At 46.2% G+C, this 23,396-nt stretch overlaps 1 protein-coding gene across 4 annotated transcripts in view; it reads right to left on the bottom strand.

The window, feature by feature from the left end:
* Nucleotides 1-23,396, bottom strand: part of ARID4A (AT-rich interaction domain 4A) — a 201,586-nt gene that overhangs the window by 173,297 nt on the left and 4,893 nt on the right. For all 4 annotated transcript variants that reach the window (XM_063947995.1, XM_063947996.1, XM_063947994.1 and 1 more), the window contains exons 4-7: nucleotides 22,510-22,575; nucleotides 13,902-13,992; nucleotides 11,914-11,993; nucleotides 11,736-11,830 (exon numbers count right to left, since the gene is read on the bottom strand). In XM_063947995.1, coding sequence (XP_063804065.1) covers nucleotides 11,736-11,830; nucleotides 11,914-11,993; nucleotides 13,902-13,992; nucleotides 22,510-22,575 — 332 coding nt within the window. The remainder of the gene's footprint in view (nucleotides 1-11,735; nucleotides 11,831-11,913; nucleotides 11,994-13,901; nucleotides 13,993-22,509; nucleotides 22,576-23,396) is intronic.

Below are 23,396 nucleotides of genomic sequence, written 5' to 3'. Positions count from 1 at the left end.
AAAGCCGCCAATTCTGACACGCGCCTGGCCCAGGCCAGGGCCAACAGCATGACCACTTTCCATGTGAGATATTTTAACTCCACAGATTTAAGTGGTTCAGACCAATGTGACTTTTGGAACCCAAACTACATTGAGATCCCAAATTGCCACTGGAGGCACAAAAGGAGGCTGTATATGCAGTACCCCTTTTACAAACGTCTAAACTTCAGGGACTGAAGCTAGTTCTTTTTTGGAAGAAAATTGACAGGGCCGAAATCTGAACCTTAATGGACCCCAATTTCAGGCCCATAGACACTCCTGTTTGCAGGAAATGTAGGAATCGACCCAGTTGAATTTCCTCCGTCGGGCCTTACTGGCCTCGCACTACGCAACATATTTTCGCCAATTGCGGTGATAATGTTTTTGCGGTTACATCCTTCCTGGCTTTAGATCAGGATATGGATGACTTCCTCCGGAATGCCTTTCCTTCAGGATCCGGTGTTCAACCGGCATGCCGTCAAACGCAGCCGCGGTAAGTCTTGGAACAGACAGGGTCCTTGCTGGAGCAGGTCCCTTCTTAGAGGTAGAGGCCACGGATCCTCCGTGAGCATCTCTTGAAGTTCCGGGTACCAAGTCCTTCTTGGCCAATCCGGAGCCACGAATATAGTGCTTTCTCCTCTCCATCTTATCAATCTCAGTACCTTGGGTATGAGAGGCAGAGGAGGGAACACATACACTGACTGGTACACCCACGGTGTTACCAGAGCGTCTACAACTATTGCCTGAGGGTCTCTTGACCTGGCGCAATACCTGTCGAGTTTTTTAATCATGTGGACGACTTCTGGGTGAAGTCCCCACTCTCCCGGGAGGAGGTCGTGCTGAGGAAGTCTGCTTCCCAGTTGTCCACTCCCGGAATGAATACTGTTGACAGTGCTATCACATGATTTTCCGCCCAGCGAAGAATCCCTGCAGCTTCTGCCATTGCCCTCCTGCTTCTTGTGCCACCCTGTCTGTTTACGTGGGTGACTGCCATGATGTTGTCCGACTGGATCAACACCGGCTGACCTTGAAGCAGAGGTCTTGCTAAGCTTAGAGCATTGTAAATGGCCCTTAGCTTCAGGATATTTATGTGAAGTGATGTATCCAGGCTTGACCCTAAGCCCTGGATATTCCTTCCCTGTGTGACTGCTCCCCAGCCTCGCAGGGTGGCATCCGTGGTCACCAGGACCCAGTCCTGAATGCCGAATCTGCGGCCCTCTAGAAGATGAGCACTCTGCAACCACCACAGGATGGATACCCTTGTCCTTGGTGACAGGGTTATCCGCTGATGCATCTGAAAATGCGACCCGGACCATTTGTCCAGTAGGTTCCACTGGAAAGTTCTTGCGTGGAATCTTACGAATGGGATTGCTTCGTAGGAAGCCACCATTTTTACCCAGAACCCTTGTGCATTGATGCACTGAGACTTGGTTCGGTTTTAGGAGGTTCCTGACTAGCTCGGATAACTCCCTGGCTTTCTCTTCTGGGAGAAACACCTTTTTTCTGGACTGTGTCCAGGAACATCCCTAGGAAACAGAAGACAAGTCGTCGGAACCAGTTGCGATTTTGGAATATTGAGAATCCAATCGTGCTGCCGCAACACTACCTGAGATAGTGCTACACCGACTTCCAACTGTTCCCTGGATCTTACCCTTATCAGGGAATCGTCCAAGTAAGGAATAACTAAAATTCCCTTCCTTCGAAGGGATATCATTTCGGCCATTACCTTGGTAAAGACCCGGGGTGCCGTGGACCATCCCTACGGCGTCTGAACTGATAGTGACAGTTCTGTACCATAACCTGAGGTACCCTTGGTGAGAAGGGTAAATTTTGACATGAAGGTAAGCATCCTTGATGTCCCGAGACATCATGTAGTCCCCTTCTTCCAGGTTCGCAATCACTGCTCTGAGTGACTCAATCTTGAATTTGAACCTCTGTATGTAAGTGTTCAAAGATTTTAGATTTAGAATCGGTCTCACCGAGCCGTCTGGCTTCGGTACCACAATAGTGTGGAATAATACCCCGTTCCCTGTTGCAGGAGGGGTACCTTGATTATCACCTGCTGGGAATACAGCTTGTGAATGGCTTCCAAAACTGCCTCCCTGTCAGAGGGAGACGTCGGTAAAGCCGACTTTTGGAAACGGCGAGGGGGAGACGTCTCGAATTCCAATATGTACCCTTGAGATATTACCTAAAGGATCCAGGGGTCTACTTGCGAGTGAGCCCACTGCGCACTGAAATTCATTGAGAACGGGCCCCCACCGTGCCTGAGCTTGTAAGGCCCTAGCGTCATACTGAGGGCTTTGCAGAGGCGGGAAAGGGTTTCTGTTCCTGGGAACTGGGTAATCTCTTCAGCCTTTTTCCTCTCCCTCTGTCACGAGCAGAAAAGAGGAACCTTTTGTCCGCTTGCTAACAAAGGACTGCGCCTGATAATACGGCGTCTTATTTTGAGAGGCGACCTGGGGTACAAACGTGGATTTCCCAGTTGTTGCCGTGGCCACCAGGTCTAAAAGACCGACCCCAAATGTCCCCTTTCAAAGGCAATACTTCCAAATGCCGTTTGGAATCCGCATCACCTGACCATTTTACTGGTAGAATTGGACAACGCACTTATACTTGATGCCAGTCGGCAAATATTCCGCTGTGCATCATGCATATATAGAAATGCATCTTTTAAATGCTCTATAGGCAATAATATACTATCCTTATCTAGGATATCAATATTTCCAGTCAGGGAATCCGACCATGCCAACCCAGCACTGCACCTCCAGGCTGAGGCGATTGCTGGTCGCAGTATAACACCAGTATGTGTGTGAATACATTTTTGGATACCCTCCTGCTTTCTATCAGCAGGATCCTTAAGGGCGGCCATCTCATGAGAGGGTAGAGCCCTTGTTCTTACAAGCGTGTGAGCGCCTTATCCCCCCTAGGGGGTGTTTCCCAACGCACCCTAACCTCTGGCGGGAAAGGGTATACAGCCAATACTTTTTAAGAAATTATCAATTGTTATCGGGGGGAGACCCACGCATCATCACACACCTCATTTTATTTCTCAGATTCAGGAAAACTACAGGTAGTTTTTCCCTCACCGAACATAATACCCCTTTTTGGTGGTACTCGTATTATCAGAAATGTATAAAACATTTTCCATTGTCTCAATCATGTAACGTGTGGCCCTACTGGAAATCACGGTTGTCTCTTCACCGTCGACACAGGAGTCAGTATCCGTGTCGGCGTCTGTATCTGCCATCTGAGGTAACGGGCGCTTTAGAGCCCCTGACGGCCTATGAGACGTCTGGACAGGCACAAGCTGAGTAGCCGGCTGTCTCATGTCAACCACTGTCTTTTATACAGAGCTGACACTGTCACGTAATTTCTTCCAACAGTTCATCCACTCAGGTGTCGACCCCCTAGGTGGTGACATCACTGTTACAGACACTCTGCTCCGTCTCCACATCATTTTTCTCCTCATACATGTCGACACAAACGTACCGACACACAGCACACACACAGGGAATGCTCTGATAGAGGACAGGACCCCACTAGCCCTTTGGGGAGACAGAGGGAGAGTATGCCAGCACACACCAGAGCGCTATATATATATATATATATATATATATATATATATATATATATATATATATATATATATATATATACACAGGGATAACCTTAAATAAGTGTTTTTCCCCTTATAGCTGCTGTATGTTTTAATACTGCGCCTAATTAGTGCCCCCCTCTCTTTTTTTAACCCTTTCTGTAGTGTAGTGACTGCAGGGAAGAGCCAGGGAGCTTCCCTCCAACTGAGCTGTGAGGGAAAATGGCGCCAGTGTGCTGAGGAGATAAGGCCGCCGAAAAGGGGGCGGAGCCTATCTCCCGTTTTTCTGTATATTCTGGCAGGGGTTAAATGCATCCATATAGCCCAGGAGCTATATGTGATGTATTTTTTGCCATGTAAGGTATTTTTATCATGTTTTATTGCGTCTCAGGGCGCCCCCCCCAGCGCCCTGCACCCTCAGTGACCGGAGTATGAAGTGTGCTGAGAGCAATGGCGCACAGCTGCAGTGCTGTGCGCTACCTTATTGAAGACAGGAACGTCTTCTGCCGCCGATTTTTCCGGACCTCTTCGCTCTTCTGGCTCTGTAAGGGGGCCGGCGGCGCGGCTCCGGGACCCATCCAGGCTGGGCCTGTGATCGTCCCTCTGGAGCTAATGTCCAGTAGCCAAGAAGCCCAATCCACTCTGCACGCAGGTGAGTTCGCTTCTTCTCCCCTTAGTCCCTCGATGCAGTGAGCCTGTTGCCAGCAGGTCTCACTGAAAATAACAAACCTAAACTAAAACTTTCACTAAGAAGCTCAGGAGAGCCCCTAGTGTGCACCCTTCTCGTCGGGCACAGAAATCTAACTGAGGCTTGGAGGAGGGTCATAGGGGGAGGAGCCAGTGCACACCAGTTAGTCCTAAAGCTTTCTTTAGATGTGCCCAGTCTCCTGCGGAGCCGCTATTCCCCATGGTCCTTACGGAGTCCCCAGCATCCACTTAGGACGTTAGAGAAACTGGGAAAAATTACTGACTCGAGTATAAGCCTAGGGTGGGAAATGTACGGTGCCAGGGGTTTTCATGCTCAGGGTGTCATGCTCGTTGCCAGGGGTTTCATGCGGTAGGTGTTATGCTTGTTGCCAGGGGGTAATATTTGCTGCTAGGGTTGTGCCCCCAGTGCCACATATACCCCCAGTGACAGATATCCTCCCACAGTGCCAGATCAAAACATGCCCCCGTTGCTTTGCCCCCAGTAGTTATGCCCCTTCTTTGCCCCCAGTAGTTGTGCCCCCTCTTTCATTGCCCCCAGTAGTTATGCCCTCTTTCTTTGCCCCCAGTAGTTATGACCCCTCTTTCTTTGCCCCCATGAGTTGTGCCCCCTTTCATTGCCCCCAGTAGTTGTGCCCCTTCTTTCTTTGCCCCCTGTTGCTATGCCTCCGTCACCGCTTACAAACACACAAACACACACAAAAACAATACTTACCACTGCCCCGCTCCTGCTTCCCGACCGCTTCTTCTGCTGCTGCGCTGCTCCGCTCCGTCTGTCCGCCCGCTCCGTCTAGCCGTCGCTCCGTCCGGCCGCCCGCTCCCCGATCATCTCTATGGGAGAGACGTCATGACGTCTCTCCCATAGCAACGCGCACAGACACTAGAGGTCAATAATGACCTCTAGTGTCTGTCCTGGAGCCGGCTGCAGCGGACGCCCACACAGCCCACGGCGTCTGCTGCAGCCATTCACTCGAGTATAAGCCGAGGGGGGCTTTTTCAGCATAGAAAAATGTGCTGAAAAAGTCGGCTTATACTCGAGTATATACGGTATATACATACATTGGACAATCATTTCATGACACACACTATTTAGTGTTACAACTGAAAAATATTTACCTCTACACACAATAGGTACAAAACCTGGACAAAATTACAGCAATACGTTATGAACAAGTCTTTCTTTAAATAAAAATAAAATTATAATAAGATTTTACTTACCGATAAATCTATTTCTCGGAGTCCGTAGTGGATGCTGGGGTTCCTGAAAGGACCATGGGGAATAGCGGCTCCGCAGGAGACAGGGCACAAAAAGTAAAGCTTTTCCGATCAGGTGGTGTGCACTGGCTCCTCCCCCCATGACCCTCCTCCAGACTCCAGTTAGGTACTGTGCCCGGACGAGCGTACACAATAAGGGAGGATTTTGAATCCCGGGTAAGACTCATACCAGCCACACCAATCACACCGTACAACTTGTGATCTAAACCCAGTTAACAGTATGATAACAGCGGAGCCTCTGAAAGATGGCTTCCTTTAACAATAACCCGAATTAGTTAACAATAACTATGTACAACTTATGCAGATAATCCGCACTTGGGATGGGCGCCCAGCATCCACTACGGACTCCGAGAAATAGATTTATCGGTAAGTAAAATCTTATTTTCTCTATCGTCCTAGTGGATGCTGGGGTTCCTGAAAGGACCATGGGGATTATACCAAAGCTCCCAAACGGGCGGGAGAGTGCGGATGACTCTGCAGCACCGAATGAGAGAACTCCAGGTCCTCCTTAGCCAGAGTATCAAATTTGTAAAATTTTACAAACGTGTTCTCCCCTGACCACGTAGCTGCTCGGCAAAGTTGTAATGCCGAGACCCCTCGGGCAGCCGCCCAAGATGAGCCCACCTTCCTTGTGGAGTGGGCCTTTACAGATTTAGGCTGTGGCAAGCCTGCCACAGAATGTGCAAGTTGGATTGTGCTACAGATCCAACGAGCAATCGTCTGCTTAGACGCAGGAGCACCCATCTTGTTGGTTGCATACAATATAAACAACGAGTCAGATTTTCTGACTCCAGCTGTCCTTGCAATATATATTTTTAATGCTCTGACAACGTCCAGTAACTTGGAGTCCTCCAAGTCACTTGTAGCCGCAGGCACTACAATAGGCTGGTTCAGATGAAATGCTGACACCACCTTAGGGAGAAAATGCGGACGAGTCCGCAGTTCTGCCCTGTCCGAATGGAAAATCAGATATGGGCTTTTGTAAGATAAAGCTGCCAATTCTGACACTCTCCTGGCAGAAGCCAGGGCTAGAAGCATGGTCACTTTCCATGTGAGATATTTCAAATCCACCTTTTTTAGTGGTTCAAACCAATGAGATTTTAGGAAGTCCAAAACCACATTTAGATCCCACGGTGCCACTGGAGGCACCACAGGAGGCTGTATATGCAGCACTCCCTTAACAAAGGTCTGGACTTCAGGGACTGAAGCCAATTCTTTTTGAAAGAAAATCGACAGGGCCGAAATTTGAACCTTAATAGATCCCAATTTGAGACCCATTGACAATCCTGATTGCAGGAAATGTAGGAATCGACCCAGTTGAAATTCCTCCGTCGGAGCACTCCGATCTTCGCACCACGCAACATATTTTCGCCAAATTCGGTGATAATGTTGCACGGTTACTTCCTTCCTTGCTTTAATCAAAGTAGGAATGACTTCTTCCGGCATGCCTCTTTCCTTTAGGATCCGGCGTTCAACCGCCATGCCGTCAAACGCAGCCGCGGTAAGTCTTGAAACAGACAGGGACCCTGCTGAAGCAAGTCCCTCCTTAGAGGTAGAGGCCACGGATCTTCCGTGATCATCTCTTGAAGTTCCGGGTACCAAGTCCTCCTTGGCCAATCCGGAACCACTAGTATCGTTCTTACGCCTCTTTGCCGTATAATTCTCAATACTTTTGGTATGAGAGGCAGAGGAGGAAACACATACACCGACTGGTTCACCCAAGGCGTTACCAGCGCGTCCACAGCTATTGCCTGCGGATCTCTTGACCTGGCGCAATACCTGTCCAGTTTTTTGTTGAGGCGAGACGCCATCATGTCCACCATTGGTCTTTCCCAACGGGTTACCAGCATGTGGAAGACTTCTGGATGAAGTCCCCACTCTCCCGGGTGAAGATCGTGTCTGCTGAGGAAGTCTGCTTCCCAGTTGTCCACTCCCGGGATGAACACTGCTGACAGTGCTATCACATGATTCTCTGCCCAGCGAAGAATCCTTGCAGCTTCTGCCATTGCCCTCCTGCTTCTTGTGCCGCCCTGTCTGTTCACATGGGCGACTGCCGTGATGTTGTCCGACTGGATCAATACCGGTTTTCCCTGAAGCAGAGGTTCTGCCTGGTTTAGAGCATTGTATATTGCTCTTAGTTCCAGAATGTTTATGTGAAGAGACGTTTCCAGGCTCGTCCATACTCCCTGGAAGTTTCTTCCTTGTGTGACTGCTCCCCAGCCTCTCAGGCTGGCTTCCGTGGTCACCAGGATCCAATCCTGTATGCCGAATCTGCGGCCCTCCAATAGATGAGCACTCTGCAACCACCACAGAAGAGACACCCTTGTCCTTGGAGACAGGGTTATCCGTAGGTGCATCTGAAGATGCGACCCTGACCATTTGTCCAACAGATCCCTTTGGAAAATTCTTGCGTGGAATCTGCCGAATGGAATCGCTTCGTAAGAAGCCACCATTTTTCCCAGGACTCTTGTGCATTGATGTACAGACACCTTTCCTGGTTTTAGGAGGTTCCTGACAAGCTCGGATAACTCCTTGGCTTTTTCCTCCGGGAGAAAAACCTTTTTCTGAACCGTGTCCAGAATCATCCCTAGGAACAGCAGACGAGTTGTCGGCATTAACTGGGATTTTGGAATATTCAGAATCCACCCGTGCTGTTTTAGCACTTCTTGAGACAGTGCTAATCCCATCTCTAGCTGGTCTCTGGACCTCGCCCTTATTAGGAGATCGTCCAAGTATGGGATAATTAATACGCCTTTTCTTCGAAGAAGAATCATCATCTCGGCCATTACCTTTGTAAAGATCCGAGGTGCCGTGGACAATCCGAACGGCAGCGTCTGAAACTGATAGTGACAGTTTTGTACAACGAACCTGAGGTACCCCTGGTGTGAGGGGTAAATTGGAACGTGGAGATACGCATCCTTGATGTCCAAGGATACCATAAAGTCCCCCTCTTCCAGGTTCGCTATCACTGCTCTGAGTGACTCCATTTTGAACTTGAACTTCTTTATGTACAGGTTCAAGGACTTCAGATTTAGAATAGGCCTTACCGAGCCATCCGGCTTCGGTACCACAAAAAGAGTGGAATAATACCCCTTCCCTTGTTGCAGAAGAGGTACCTTGACTATCACCTGCTGAGAGTACAGCTTGTGAATGGCTTCCAACACCGTCTCCCTTTCGGAGGGGGACGTTGGTAAAGCAGACCTCAGGAAACGGCGAGGTGGATCTGTCTCTAATTCTAACCTGTATCCCTGAGATATTATCTGCAGGATCCAGGGATCTACTTGCGAGTGAGCCCACTGCGCGCTGTAATTTTTGAGACGACCGCCCACCGTCCCCGAGTCCGCTTGAGAAGCCCCAGCGTCATGCTGAGGCTTTTGTAGAAGCCGGGGAGGGCCTCTGATCCTGGGAAGGAGCTGCGTGTTGCTGTCTCTTCCCTCGACCTTTGCCTCGTGGCAAATATGAATAGCCCTTTGCTCTCTTATTTTTAAAGGAACGAAAGGGCTGCGGTTGAAAAGTCGGTGCCTTTTTCTGTTGGGGAGTGACTTGAGGTAGAAAGGTGGATTTCCCGGCTGTAGCCGTGGCCACCAAATCTGATAGACCGACTCCAAATAACTCCTCCCCCTTATACGGCAAAACTTCCATATGCCGTTTTGAATCCGCATCGCCTGTCCACTGTCGCGTCCATAAAGCTCTTCTGGCCGAAATGGACATAGCACTTACCCGTGATGCCAGTGTGCATATATCCCTCTGTGCATCACGCATATAAAGAAATGCATCCTTTATTTGTTCTAACGACAGTAAAATATTGTCCCTGTCCAGGGTATCAATATTTTCAATCAGGGATTCTGACCAAACTACCCCCGCACTGCCCATCCAGGCAGTTGCTACAGCTGGTCGTAGTATAACACCTGCATGTGTGTATATACTTTTTTGGATATTTTCCATCCTCCTATCTGATGGATCTTTAAGTGCGGCCGTCTCAGGAGAGGGTAACGCCACTTGTTTAGATAAGCGTGTTAGCGCCTTGTCCACCCTAGGAGGTGTTTCCCAGCGCTCCCTAACCTCTGGCGGGAAAGGGTATAATGCCAATAATTTCTTTGAAATTATCAGCTTTTTATCAGGGGCAACCCACGCTTCATTACACACGTCATTTAGTTCTTCTGATTCAGGAAAAACTATAGGTAGTTTTTTCATACCCCACATAATACCCTGTTTAGTGGTACCTGTAGTATCAGCTAAATGTAACGCCTCCTTCATTGCCAAAATCATATAACGTGTGGCCCTACTGGAAAATACGGTTGATTCGTCACCGTCACCACTGGAGTCATCGCCTGTGTCTGGGTCTGTGTCGACCGACTGAGGCAAAGGGCGTTTCACAGCCCCTGACGGTGTTTGAGTCGCCTGGACAGGCACTAATTGATTGTCCGGCCGTCTCATGTCGTCAAACGACTGCTTTAGCGTGTTGACACTATCCCGTAGTTCCATAAATAAAGGCATCCATTCTGGTGTCGACCCCCTAGGAGGTGACATCCCCATATTTGGCAATTGCTCCGCCTCCACACCAATATCGTCCTCATACATGTCGACACACACGTACCGACACACAGCAGACACACAGGGAATGCTCCTAATGAAGACAGGACCCACTAGCCCTTTGGGGAGACAGAGGGAGAGTTTGCCAGCACACACCAAAAGCGCTATATATATATCAGGGATAGCCTTATAATAAGTGCTCCCCTATAGCTGCTTTGTTATATAAAAATATCGCCATAAATTTGCCCCCCCTCTCTGTTTTACCCTGTTTCTGTAGTGCAGTGCAGGGGAGAGACCTGGGAGCCGTCCTGACCAGCGGAGCTGTGAGAGGAAATGGCGCCGTGTGCTGAGGAGATAGGCCCCGCCCCTTTTCCGGCGGGCTCGTCTCCCGCTATTTTGAGAAATCAGGCAGGGGTTAAATATCTCCATATAGCCTCTAGGGCTATATGTGAGGTATTTTTAGCCTTTATAGGTACTCATTTTGCCTTCCAGGGCGCCCCCCTCCCAGCGCCCTGCACCCTCAGTGACTGCCGTGTGAAGTGTGCTGAGAGGAAAATGGCGCACAGCTGCAGTGCTGTGCGCTACCTTTAGAAGACTGCAGGAGTCTTCAGCCGCCGATTCTGGACCTCTTCTGTCTTCAGCATCTGCAAGGGGGCCGGCGGCGCGGCTCCGGTGACCATCCAGGCTGTACCTGTGATCGTCCCTCTGGAGCTTGATGTCCAGTAGCCAAGAAGCCAATCCATCCTGCACGCAGGTGAGTTGACTCCTTCTCCCCTCAGTCCCTCGCTGCAGTGATCCCGTTGCCAGCAGGAATCACTGTAACATAAAAAACCTAGCTAAACTTTCTCTAAGCAGCTCTTTAGGAGAGCCACCTAGATTGCACCCTTCTCGGCCGGGCACAAAAATCTAACTGGAGTCTGGAGGAGGGTCATGGGGGGAGGAGCCAGTGCACACCACCTGATCGGAAAAGCTTTACTTTTTGTGCCCTGTCTCCTGCGGAGCCGCTATTCCCCATGGTCCTTTCAGGAACCCCAGCATCCACTAGGACGATAGAGAAATTATATTAAGTTGTATTTTTTGCCTTTACCAGCATCACGGAAAAAACTCCTGGATTGCGACTTCACTATTGGGTAGCTTAGTGACCTATAAAGAAACTGGAAACTGAGGTATGTATGATCTCGATGTGACATCAGGGTGGCGGGCAATAAAGGAAAATCCAGTCGCTTGATACACAGTGCGTGCAGTGTGCAGGCTCCCCAACTCCAAAATGACATGTATACGTTTTTTTTTTTAATAGATTTTGGTTAGAAATATACTTCTAGGGACTGTTTCTGAACTATGGAGCCGGAAAAAAAAAAAAATTCCGGAAGACATCCACGCGAGCGTAGCCGCGGGTAAACGCTAGTAAAATAATATACACACACACTTCATTCACATACAAATATTTCATATTAAACAGTGTGTTTGACATTCTATAGTAACTCAATGCCACAGGATCTAGATACCTGCCATAGCCAGAAATAAGTCACTCTATTAATTTGTAAAAATGCCCAGAGTAAGAATACAATGACAATAAAAAAAAAAAAGAAGGAAGAGGTACACTTACATAGGTAGAGACGATCTCCTCCCCCTGTTAGATTTTTTCCCAATGACTGGAGTGCCAAAATGTTCTGGATTTGTTAGCGGCAGTTGGTCCAAAGTCTACAAGTGAGAAAAGAGATTAGAGCAAATGTTGGGAGCTGCATGATACTACTATAGCAGCTATACACTGCCATTTATGTTACCTCGCTCTCTGCAAAGTGCCTTTCCCCCTTCAAACACAATGAGGTCCGTCTTAAAGTTCTTTCATCACCATCATCAAAAACTACAAAATAAAAGTGACAAATATAACAATCACCTAAAACAGATGATCAGCAATTTTATTTATTTTTTACTCATAGTGGAAATATTTTCTGTTCCTATAACTAATGTTCTTTCACATGACACCAACACAGAGCTGACTTCCTGTACCTTATCACACAGCCATGTCATACCCACATGTAGCCACAATAATCACTGACACTTCAGGCCTTGCTTACTGCCAATGTTTACCTTCTACAACATTCATCTTTGCTTACATTTATCTGAAGGCTGGCCAATTCAGTACTGGAATAAATCTGCAAAGCGCTGAACCCATACAGTACACATTCCATGCCCTTCTCAAACAAAACCTATACCATTCACACAGGATTCTGTCCTGCAGCCAAGTGCCACATAATGCATACAATCACATTACAACTCCGTTCTCAAAGCATACACAGCCAGAAAGTGTTTTTTACGCATCAAAAGCTGAGACACCGAATTCTTTATGTTAACAGCACCTTTATAAGACAATTCCATTCCATTCTGAAAACACTACAATAGTTTTAACTAATTTATAATTTACATCATAAAAAACATACAAGCATTACGGATCAAAAAATATTTTTTATATAAGATATAAACACATTAATTTGTTTGAATCCTAAAACCTCAAAACGGTATGCGGTCAGATAGGGTTAGGCATTACAAGGGGGACGTTATCCGTAGAACCACCACCTTGTAATAAGCCGTAGCAGCCACTCCCCACTATCTTAGCCCTAGCCGCCACCCCAGACTGGTTAGGGTAAGAGGCAGGGAAGGGTTAAATTAATTACCCTGTCCCCTGTTGGCATTTTAAAAGTCAGGATGCCGCAGTTGGCCATGTGACCGCCGGCATCCCGAACGCCGGAAATACATCCCTCAAAACAAGTAAAATATTACAAAACCTTGCTAAATGATAGTTTATTAAATTCAATAACACTGGTAGTGCATTCCATGTGTTAAGCGGTAAATGCTTAACCTTCTTAACCTTTTACAATATTTACCAATCTTTTAATCTTTTTGTATCTTTTACAATATTTACCAATGGCAGATCAGACTAACAAACTTGAAAGCGTATTAATGAAGAAACACGGTTTATGAAGTTAGAAATACACATAATGGACAAAAATATTACAACATAACAAGAATATATTATATATAAAATCTCCACACTTTTCTTCGGCACTCCAGACCCCCACACTGTAGTAGCTTGCTCTGGTAGCACTCCTAGGACGTATGCGCCTCCAAATATGCAGACAGCACTCTGTTTCTACATGCATGTATAGACTCTAACAGAGTGGTTTATTAGCAGTCTATGTTTCGGGGATAGTATCCCCAAAACCTAGACTGCTAATAAAAGCACTCTGTTGGGAGCTACACGCATGTCTAGACTGAGTGCTGCCTACCTACACCCACATACATACATTCATACATAGAGATAGATAGATAGATAGATAGATAGATAGATAGATAGATAGATAGATAGATAGATAGATAGATAGATATGATGCTTCCTGTCTCCATGCTGTGCTGATGCCCTCTATTGTCAGTCTTGACAAAAACCCTTTGGGGCTGAAACATTGACTATTTGCTATGGGGACTGCTAAATAAACCGGTCTTGAACTTATATTACAAATGTACAAACATTTTGTGATATGTAGCACTTAGTTAAGACAAGTGTGACAAGGTGAAAAAAAATTACTGTGTAGACTATAAAAAAAAAAAAAAAAGTTTGTTATGTTGAATATAGATCAAGTGGACACAATACTTTATGCACAGGTTGTATCTTTAATGAGAACACACAAGATGAAAGGCTATTACCCTAGTGTTGATGTAAGACAATAGGACATAGATCAGTCTGACCATACATTTATATATTGCCAACACTCACCTACAGTATACCAGCTGGCATCTGTCAGTTTACTTATCACTGCATCCTGGAGAGATCCGTCAGGTGCTTTCATTTCAACTGTAGCTCCAACCTAGGGACATACACCCACATTACATTAGGATTACAGATTGCACAATCTGACCCCAACCCTACGTATTTACTGAAAAGATTTCCCTTGCACACAATTAAACTAGTAAAGCGCAATAGGGCAGCTTTAACTTAAGAAAAGAGCAACAAAAAAACAAAAACAAAACAAAAAAAAAACTAGTTTAGTGACGTCCCAATTATAGAAAAAGATACACTGAAATAATTTCAAATTGCAGATTTTAAGTTATTAAAGGCGTATTTTACGCTGGATTGCCCTTCCTATGTCTAAATACTATCAGGATTCTGCCTCACTAGGAACCCATCGCTGGACAGCAATATATTTTTGGGTTATTTTTTAGCGCCTATTTAAACTAGGTCCTAGAGCAACATCCTGCTGCTTGCTGAAACAAGGAGAACACTGCCAGTCAGAGGCAGACATTGTTGAACCTGCATGATCAGGGGAAATGCTGAACCCTAAGTAAATAATATTCTGTATTTAGGTGTAATCTAAGGAACTGCACTCGGATTAAAAAGTAGCATAATAAAAGCACTCCCAACCACTTAACTGGCATGGTCAGATTACAGGCGACTACACCGCCCCACTGTGTCCCCCCGTTTTTGACGAGGAGATCCGTTCTACAAATATGCATAATATAATATTTAAATATTTTTTTAAAAATACTTTTTATTCTTTCTGAAATAAAAAAATAAAAAAAAAATAAATGTTCTGAATGGTTTTGAAGGGAAAAATCGTCATTTAAGTGGTTTAAAAAAAAAAGTGCAAGAGAAATGAAGTCTAAAGATAACCACCGATAAGGCAATTCCACTCTTCAGAGCAGCAGATAATCTGTATTAATTACTATGTATCTTATGTACGCCCATTTCAGGTACCTCGTGCAATCTCCCGAGAACCTCTTAGTAATTTATACAAATGTGTTACAAACTAGTGCAGCAGTATTCTAGGTACAGTGCTTTAGTTTTACACGAGGAGGGTAGTAACCAGGGGTTGTGGATGATCTGTTGGCACCCTATATGCAGCTTTGCATGCTCTTTACGCCACCCCCTTCCTACCCTCAGCCTATTCCTACCATAGAATGCATGAATGACACCTTCTGCTCCTCAGCCTGGGATTGTGATGCTGGACTGCAACATTGTAGCCCAAAGCCACACTCCCAGTCCATCATGGCAGCTTCTCCTCTATTATCAGGTAAATAGCACAAACATCTTTGGAAACATTTGCAGTCATTTAACATTGACTTAACCTTCTAGATGATAGGTATTAGATTATACGATGCCTGGTGCTCAATGTGGGGGTGGTGGAGGGAAAATAAAAACAAAGTGACATTAGGTTACAAAACTCACTGCCCACTGACACCTAGTACTCATGCCTAGGTTCTCAGAGTTATAGCACCAGCCCTGGTCATCACAAATAAAAAAATAATTACACAAGGCAATTATTTTGCACAGAACCAATATTCTGGAGAAATGAGTCAATACATTCACTAGCCACTTTAGATACATTAATGGGTGAGACAAATGACCTCATACCGCAGTACGTTAGTCCCAAGGTAAGCAAAGAAAATGGCTTCCCCTTGGCAAAGATTCTAAAATATTTAAAAACAATATCCAGCCAAAATAGCCAACATCCTCAAAGAGGACTGCATGAGTTCCAAGACAAAAAGCCCACAATCCAGGAGACCTGTCCCTCCCCAGCACTATCAGCATGGACAAGACGCAGAATGTGAGTAATACCTTCTGCTGGCACACACAGGGCAATCCCGCTTCTCGAGCTAACAGTTGAGCGATGATATCTTTGGGTCATTTGGCCATGCATACATAGGGGGGTATTCAATTAGGACCAGTTTTTTCACCTAGGCAAAAAAATCAGCGGAAACTAAAAAATGTTTTCTCACCTGCACTGGCGACAACGAGGGCCATTTTCATGGATTGAGAAATTTTTTCACACACAAAAAAGTCAAAAAGGCACTGGCGAAAATGCCTTAAAAACAGGCGAATAGGGGTCGTAAATTGAATAGGCAGGGGGGTGAATTCAATAGGTCCGAGATTACCAGAACTAATTGAATAACCCCCATAGGCTATGAAAACTGGATGAGATCTGGCAAAAGCCAGGTGCTAGGATCACTTCCAGCACCTATGAACTTTGCTAATGTGGTTCAGAAGAAGACAGTACCGCAGCGCCAATAGTAGTTAAAATAAGAATTTACTTACCGATAATTCTATTTCTCGGAGTCCGTAGTGGATGCTGGGGTTCCTGAAAGGACCATGGGGAATAGCGGCTCCGCAGGAGACAGGGCACAAAAAGTAAAGCTTTAGGATCAGGTGGTGTGCACTGGCTCCTCCCCCTATGACCCTCCTCCAAGCCTCAGTTAGGATACTGTGCCCGGACGAGCGTACACAATAAGGAAGGATTTATGAATCCCGGGTAAGACTCATACCAGCCACACCAATCACACTGTACAACCTGTGATCTGAACCCAGTTAACAGTATGATAACAGCGGAGCCTCTGAAAGATGGCTCACAACAATAATAACCCGATTTTTGTAACTATGTACAAGTATTGCAGATAATCCGCACTTGGGATGGGCGCCCAGCATCCACTACGGACTCCGAGAAATAGAATTATCGGTAAGTAAATTCTTATTTTCTCTATCGTCCTAGTGGATGCTGGGGTTCCTGAAAGGACCATGGGGATTATACCAAAGCTCCCAAACGGGCGGTAGAGTGCGGATGACTCTGCAGCACCGAATGAGAGAACTCCAGGTCCTCCTTAGCCAGGTTATCAAATTTGTAGGATTTTACAAACGTGTTTGCCCCTGACTAAATAGCCGCTCGGCAAAGTTGTAAAGCCGAGACCCCTCGGGCAGCCGCCCAAGATGAGCCCACCTTCCTTGTGGAATGGGCATTTACATATTTTGGCTGTGGCAGGCCTGCCACAGAATGTGCAAGCTGAATTGTATTACACATCCAACTAGCAAAAGTCTGCTTAGAAGCAAGAGCACCCAGTTTGTTGGGTGCATACAGGATAACAGCAAGTCAGTTTTCCTGACTCCAGCCGTCCTGGAACCTATATTTTCAGGGCCCTGACCACATCTAGCAACTTGGAGTCCTCCAAGTCCCTAGTAGGCGCAAGACACCACAATAAGCTGGTTCAGGTGAAACACTGACACCACCTTAGGGAGATAACTGGGGACGAGTCCGCAGCTCTGCCCTGTCCGAATGGACAAACAGATATGGGCTTTTTTGAGAAAAAAAACCACCAATTTGACACTCGCCTGGTCCAGGCCAGGTCCAAGAGCATGTTCACTTTTCATGTGAGATGCTTCAAATCCACAGATTTGACTGGTTTTAAACCAATGTGTTTTGAGGAATCCCAGAACTACGTTGAGATCCCACAGTGCCACTGGAGGCACAAAAGGGGGTTGTATATGCAATACTCCCTTGACAAACTTCTGGACTTCAGGAACTGAAGCCAATTCTTTCTGTAAGAAAAATCGACAGGGCCGAAATTTGAACCTTAATGGATCCCAATTTGAGGCCCATAGACACTCCTGTTTGCAGGAAATGCAGGAATCGACTGAGTTGAAATTTCTTCGTGGGGCCTTCCTGGCCTCACACCACGCAACATATTTTCGCCACATGTGGTGATAATGTTGTGCGGTCACCTCCTTTCTGGCTTTGACCAGGGTAGGAATGACCTCTTCCTGAATGCCTTTTCCCTTAGGATCCGGCGTTCCACCGCCATGCCGTCAAACGCAGCTGCGGTAAGTCTTGGAACAGACATGGTACTTGCTGAAACAAGTCCCTTCTTAGCGGCAGAGGCCATAAGTCCTCTGTGAGCATCTCTTGAAGTTCCGGGTACCAAGTCCTTCTTGGCCAATCCGGAGCCATGAGTATAGTTCTTACTCCTCTACGTCTTATAATTCTCAGTACCTTAGGTATGAAAAGCAGAGGATGGAACACATACACCGACGACTGGTACACCCACGGTGTTACCAGAACGTCCACAGCTATTGCCTGAGGGTCTCTTAACCTGGCGCAATACCTGTCCCGTTTTTTGTTCAGACGGGACGCCATCATGTCCACCTTTGGTAATTCCCAACGGTTTACAATCATGTGGAAAACTTCCCCATGAAGTTCCCACTCTGCCGGGTGGAGGTCGTGCCTACTGAGGAAGTCTGCTTCCCAGTTTCCATTCCCGGAATGAAACACTGCTGACAGTGCTATCACATGATTTTCCGCCCAGCGAAAAGTCCTTGCAGTTTTTGCCACTGCCCTCCTGCTTCTTGTGCCGCCCTGTCTATTTACGTGGGCGACTGCCGTGATGTTTTATCCCACTGGATCAATACCGGCTGACCTTGAAGCAGAGGTCTTGCTAAGCTTAGAGCATTATAAATTTACCCTTAGCTATATTTATGTGGAGAAAAGTCTCCAGACTTGATCACACTCCCTGGAAATTTTTTCCTTGTGTGACTGCTCCCCAGCCTCTCGGGCTGGCCTCCGTGGTCACCAACATCCAAAACTGAATGCCGAATCTGCGGCCCTCTAGAAGATGAGCACTCTGTAACCACCACAGGAGAGACACCCTTGTCCTTGGATATAGGGTTATCCGCTGATGCATCTGAAGATGCGATCCGGACCATTTGTCCAGCAGATCCCACTGAAAAGTTCTTGCATGAAATCTGCCGACTGGAATTGCTTCGAAGGAAGTCACCATTTTTTTACCATGGCCCTTGTGCAATGATGCACTGATTTTAGGAGGTTCCTGACTAGCTCGGATAACTCCCTGGCTTTCTCTTCCGGGAGAAACACCTTTTTCTGGACTGTGTCCAGAATCATCCCTAAGCACAGGAGACTTGTTGTCGGGATCAGCTGCGATTTTGGAATATTTAGAATCCACCCCTGCTGTTGTAACAGTATCCGAGAAAGTGCTACTCCGACCTCCAACTGTTCCCTGGACTTTGCCCTTATCAGGAGATCGTCCAAGTAAGGGATAATTAAGACGCCTTTTCTTCGAAGAAGAACCATCATTTCGGCCATTACCTTGGTAAAGACCCGGGGTGCCGTGGACAATCCAAACGGCAGCGTCTGAAACTGATAGTGACAGTTCTGTACCACGAACCTGAGGTACCCTTAGTGATAAGGGCAAATTTGGGACATGGAGGTAAGCATCCCTGATGTCTCGGGACACCATATAGTCCCCTTCTTCCCGGTTCGTTATCACTGCTCTGAGTGACTCCATCTTGATTTGAACCTTTGTAAGTGTTCAAATTTTTTTTTTAGATTTAGAATAGGTCTCACCTAGCCTTCTGGCTTCAGTACCACAATATAGTGTGGAATAATACCCCTTTTCTTGTTGTAGGAGGGGTAATTTAATTATCACCTGCTGGGAATACAGCTCGTGAATTGTTTCCCATACTGCCTCCTTGTCGGAGGGAGACCTTGGTAAAGCAGACTTCAGGAGCCTGCGCAGGGGAAACGTCTCGACATTCCAATCTGTACCCCTGGGATACTACTTGTAGGATCCAGGGGTCCTGTACGGTCTCAGCGTCATGCTGAGAGCTTGTCAGAAGCGGTGGAACGCTTCTGTTCCTGGGAATGGGCTGCCTGCTGCAGTCTTCTTCCCTTTCCTCTATCCCTGGGCAGATATGACTCTTATAGGGACGAAAGGACTGAAGCTGAAAAGACGGTGTCTTTTTCTGCAGAGATGTGACTTAGGGTAAAAAACGGTGGATTTTCCAGCAGTTGCCGTGGCCACCAGGTCCGATGGACCGACCCCAAATAACTCCTCTTCCTTTATACGGCAATACACCTTTGTGCCGTTTGGAATCTGCATCACCTGACCACTGTCGTGTCCATAAACATCTTCTGGCAGATATGGACATCGCACTTACTCTTGATGCCAGAGTGCAAATATCCCTCTGTGCATCTCGCATATATAGAAATGCATCCTTTAAATGCTCTATAGTCAATAAAATACTGTCCCTGTCAAGGGTATCAATATTTTTAGTCAGGGAATCCGACCAAGCCACCCCAGCTCTGCACATCCAGGCTGAGGCGATCGCTGGTCGCAGTATAACACCAGTATGTGTGTATATACTTTTTATGATATTTTCCAGCCTCCTGTCAGCTGGCTCCTTGAGGACGGCCCTATCTATAGACGGTACCGCCACTTGTTCTGATAAGCGTGTGAGCGCCTTATCCACCCTAAGGGGTGTTTCCCAACGCGCCCTAACTTCTGGCGGGAAAGGGTATACCGCCCATATTTTCTATCGGGGGGAACCCACGCATCATCACACACTTCATTTAATTTATCTGATTCAGGAAAAACTACGGTAGTTTTTTCACATCCCACATAATACCCTCTTTTGTGGTACTTGTAGTATCAGAAATATGTAACACCTCCTTCATTGCCCTTAACGTGTGGCCCTAATAAGGAATACGTTTGTTTATTCACCGTCGACACTGGATTCAGTGTCCCTGTCTGTGTCTGTGTCGACCGACTAAAGTAAACGGGCGTTTTAAAACCCCTGACGGTGTTTTTGAGACGTCTGGACCGGTACTAATTGTTTGTCGGCCGTCTCATGTCGTCAACCGACCTTGCCGCGTGTTGACATTATCACGTAATTCCCTAAATAAGCCATCCATTCCGGTGTCGACTCCCTAGAGAGTGACATCACCATTACAGGCAATTGCTCCGCCTCCTCACCAACATCGTCCTCATACATGTCGACACACACGTACCGACACACAGCACACACACAGGGAATGCTCTGATAGAGGACAGGACCTACTAGCCCTTTGGAGAGACAGAGGGAGAGTTTGCCAGCACACACCAAAAACGCTATAATTATATAGGGACAACCTTATATAAGTGTTTTCCCTTATAGCATCTTTTTTATATATTTCTAACGCCAAATTAGTGCCCCCCCTCTCTGTTTTAACCCTGTTTCTGTAGTGCAGTGCAGGGGAGAGCCTGGGAGCCTTCCCTCCAGCCTTTCTGTGAGGGAAAATGGCGCTGTGTGCTGAGGAGATAGGCCCCGCCCCTTTTTCGGCGGCCTCGTCTCCCGCTCTTAACGTATTCTGGCAGGGGTTAAATATCTCCATATAGCCCCCGGAGGCTATATGTGAGGTATTTTTAGCCAAAAATAGGTTTTCATTGCCTCCCAGGGCGCCCCCCTCCCAGCGCCCTGCACCCTCAGTGACTGCCGTGTGAAGTGTGCTGAGAGGAAATGGCGCACAGCTGCAGTGCTGTGCGCTACCTTAAGAAGACTGAGGAGTCTTCATGCCGCCGATTCTGGACCTTCTTCTTGTTTCAGCATCTGCAAGGGGGCCGGCGGCGAGGCTCCGGTGACCATCCAGGCTGTACCTGTGATCGTCCCTCTGGAGCTAATGTCCAGTAGCCAAAGAAGCCAATCCATCCTGCACGCAGGTGAGTTCACTTCTTCTCCCCTAAGTCCCTCGTTGCAGTGATCCTGTTGCCAGCAGGACTCACTGTAAAATAAAAAACCTAAGCTAAACTTTTCTAAGCAGCTCTTTAGGAGAGCCACCTAGATTGCACCCTTCTCGGCCGGGCACAAAAATCTAACTGAGGCTTGGAGGAGGGTCATAGGGGGAGGAGCCAGTGCACACCACCTGATCCTAAAGCTTTACTTTTTGTGCCCTGTCTCCTGCGGAGCCGCTATTCCCCATGGTCCTTTCAGGAACCCCAGCATCCACTAGGACGATAGAGAAATACTTAGCGTTTCCATCATCTACCATTGTGGTTACAGAATGCGTGCTTCATTTTACAAAGACACTGATGGCAAACATCCACAGACAGCTCTGTCTATTCAGAGAAAGAACTTTACATTCTCCTTTCATCTTATACAATACTCAGGTTGTAGGGCATTTTGAAGATTGCTTACACATAAAACTAATGAAGACCGTAGCACCCCAAAAAGTTAGATATACCTAAACAACTTACTTCTCATATTTTTCCTCTACAGAGACAAAATATTACAAACTATTAGCTTAGCCAAGGTAAAAAAAAAAAAAAAAAAGCTAAACTGATAATGTACCTTAAACTATAAGTTATTAAGTATGTCAGAAGCCATTCAGGTGTTCTGTGACTCTTGTACAGGTTATGGAAAGCGGTGTTGACTTAACCACTTAGCTGACAATTTTTCCTTTCAAAACCTTTGCTACAATTTTTTTTTATTTTATTTTATACAGTTTAAAAAAAATATTTTAAAAAAATATTATATTATGCACATCTGCAGAACAGATCTCCTCGTAAGAAACTGCGGGACAAAGTGGGGCGGCGTGGTTGCATGTGATCTGACCACCATGCTAGTTAAGTCCCATAATAATTTACAGTAGCTTGAGCAGTAGTTCCAATAAAACACAAGATATCCTAATAAACAGTCACATGACATGAGAAACCACTTGTCATAAAAAGATACTTTTCTCACATAACATGCCCACAATATAGATAAAAAGCAACGCAAACATCACACTCACCCTTAATGGTCCTTTTACTTGGTCATCCTGTATCAGTTGTGTAGAGCTATCTTGTTTCAAAGTTACCTGTGCATGTAACAACATTTACAAATTAAATAAAATGTGTTCGGCAACAGCACTGAGCAACATTTTTTTTATTTTAATTTTTTTTAAAGAGGAAAGCAGAGAAAAATTTTTTTTTTTTGAAGGGCACACACAGCATCAAAAGATCATTTGAAAGTAATCGTGTAATTTCCCCAATGATTTAGCTCAGTGGTTCTCACCCGCAGTCCTCAAGTACCCCCCAACAGTTCATGTTTTCCAGGTCTCCCCACAGGATTGCAAGTGAAATAATTTGCTCCACCTGTGGGTCTTTTAAAATGTGTCAGTGAGTAATGAATACACCTGTTCAACTGCTAGGTGACCTGGAAAACATGAACTGTTAGGGATACTTGAGGACCGAGGTTGAGAACCACTGATTTAGCTCACAAGCTGACAATTCCTAGGTTATAAACTAGGTGTGTGGAAGGTATTTTATGCAGGCAACGCACACTCCAGCCTTTGAAGGTTATGGTCTCATCTATAAAAAAAAAAAAAAAAAAAAAAAAAAAAACACAGCAAAAAAATAACCTCTATATTTTTGAATAAGATCTAATATGAGACAATGGAACATAAATCTATTCTGGCTAGGCTAATGACCTCTGTTGGTGTTGTGAGACCATCAGCTGACCCGGAAATAAACGAAAAGTGTAAGCCACCAAAATCCAGGTGGCCCAATTGTTCTTTCAGGAGGCCCTGGATGCCCAGCTACTTGAGTGGAATTGCTTTGCACGACTGCTGTGCAAGGAATATGCCCAACGCTGCACAGTAATGTAGATAGCTGTATATGACAGATCAGCATGTGTTTG

Source organism: Pseudophryne corroboree, chromosome 12, assembly GCF_028390025.1.
Source record: "Pseudophryne corroboree isolate aPseCor3 chromosome 12, aPseCor3.hap2, whole genome shotgun sequence".
In the NCBI taxonomy this organism is placed as follows: domain Eukaryota; kingdom Metazoa; phylum Chordata; class Amphibia; order Anura; family Myobatrachidae; genus Pseudophryne; species Pseudophryne corroboree.
Note: the sequence above shows the minus strand (reverse complement) of the source record. Positions and strands in the feature narration are given on the sequence as shown.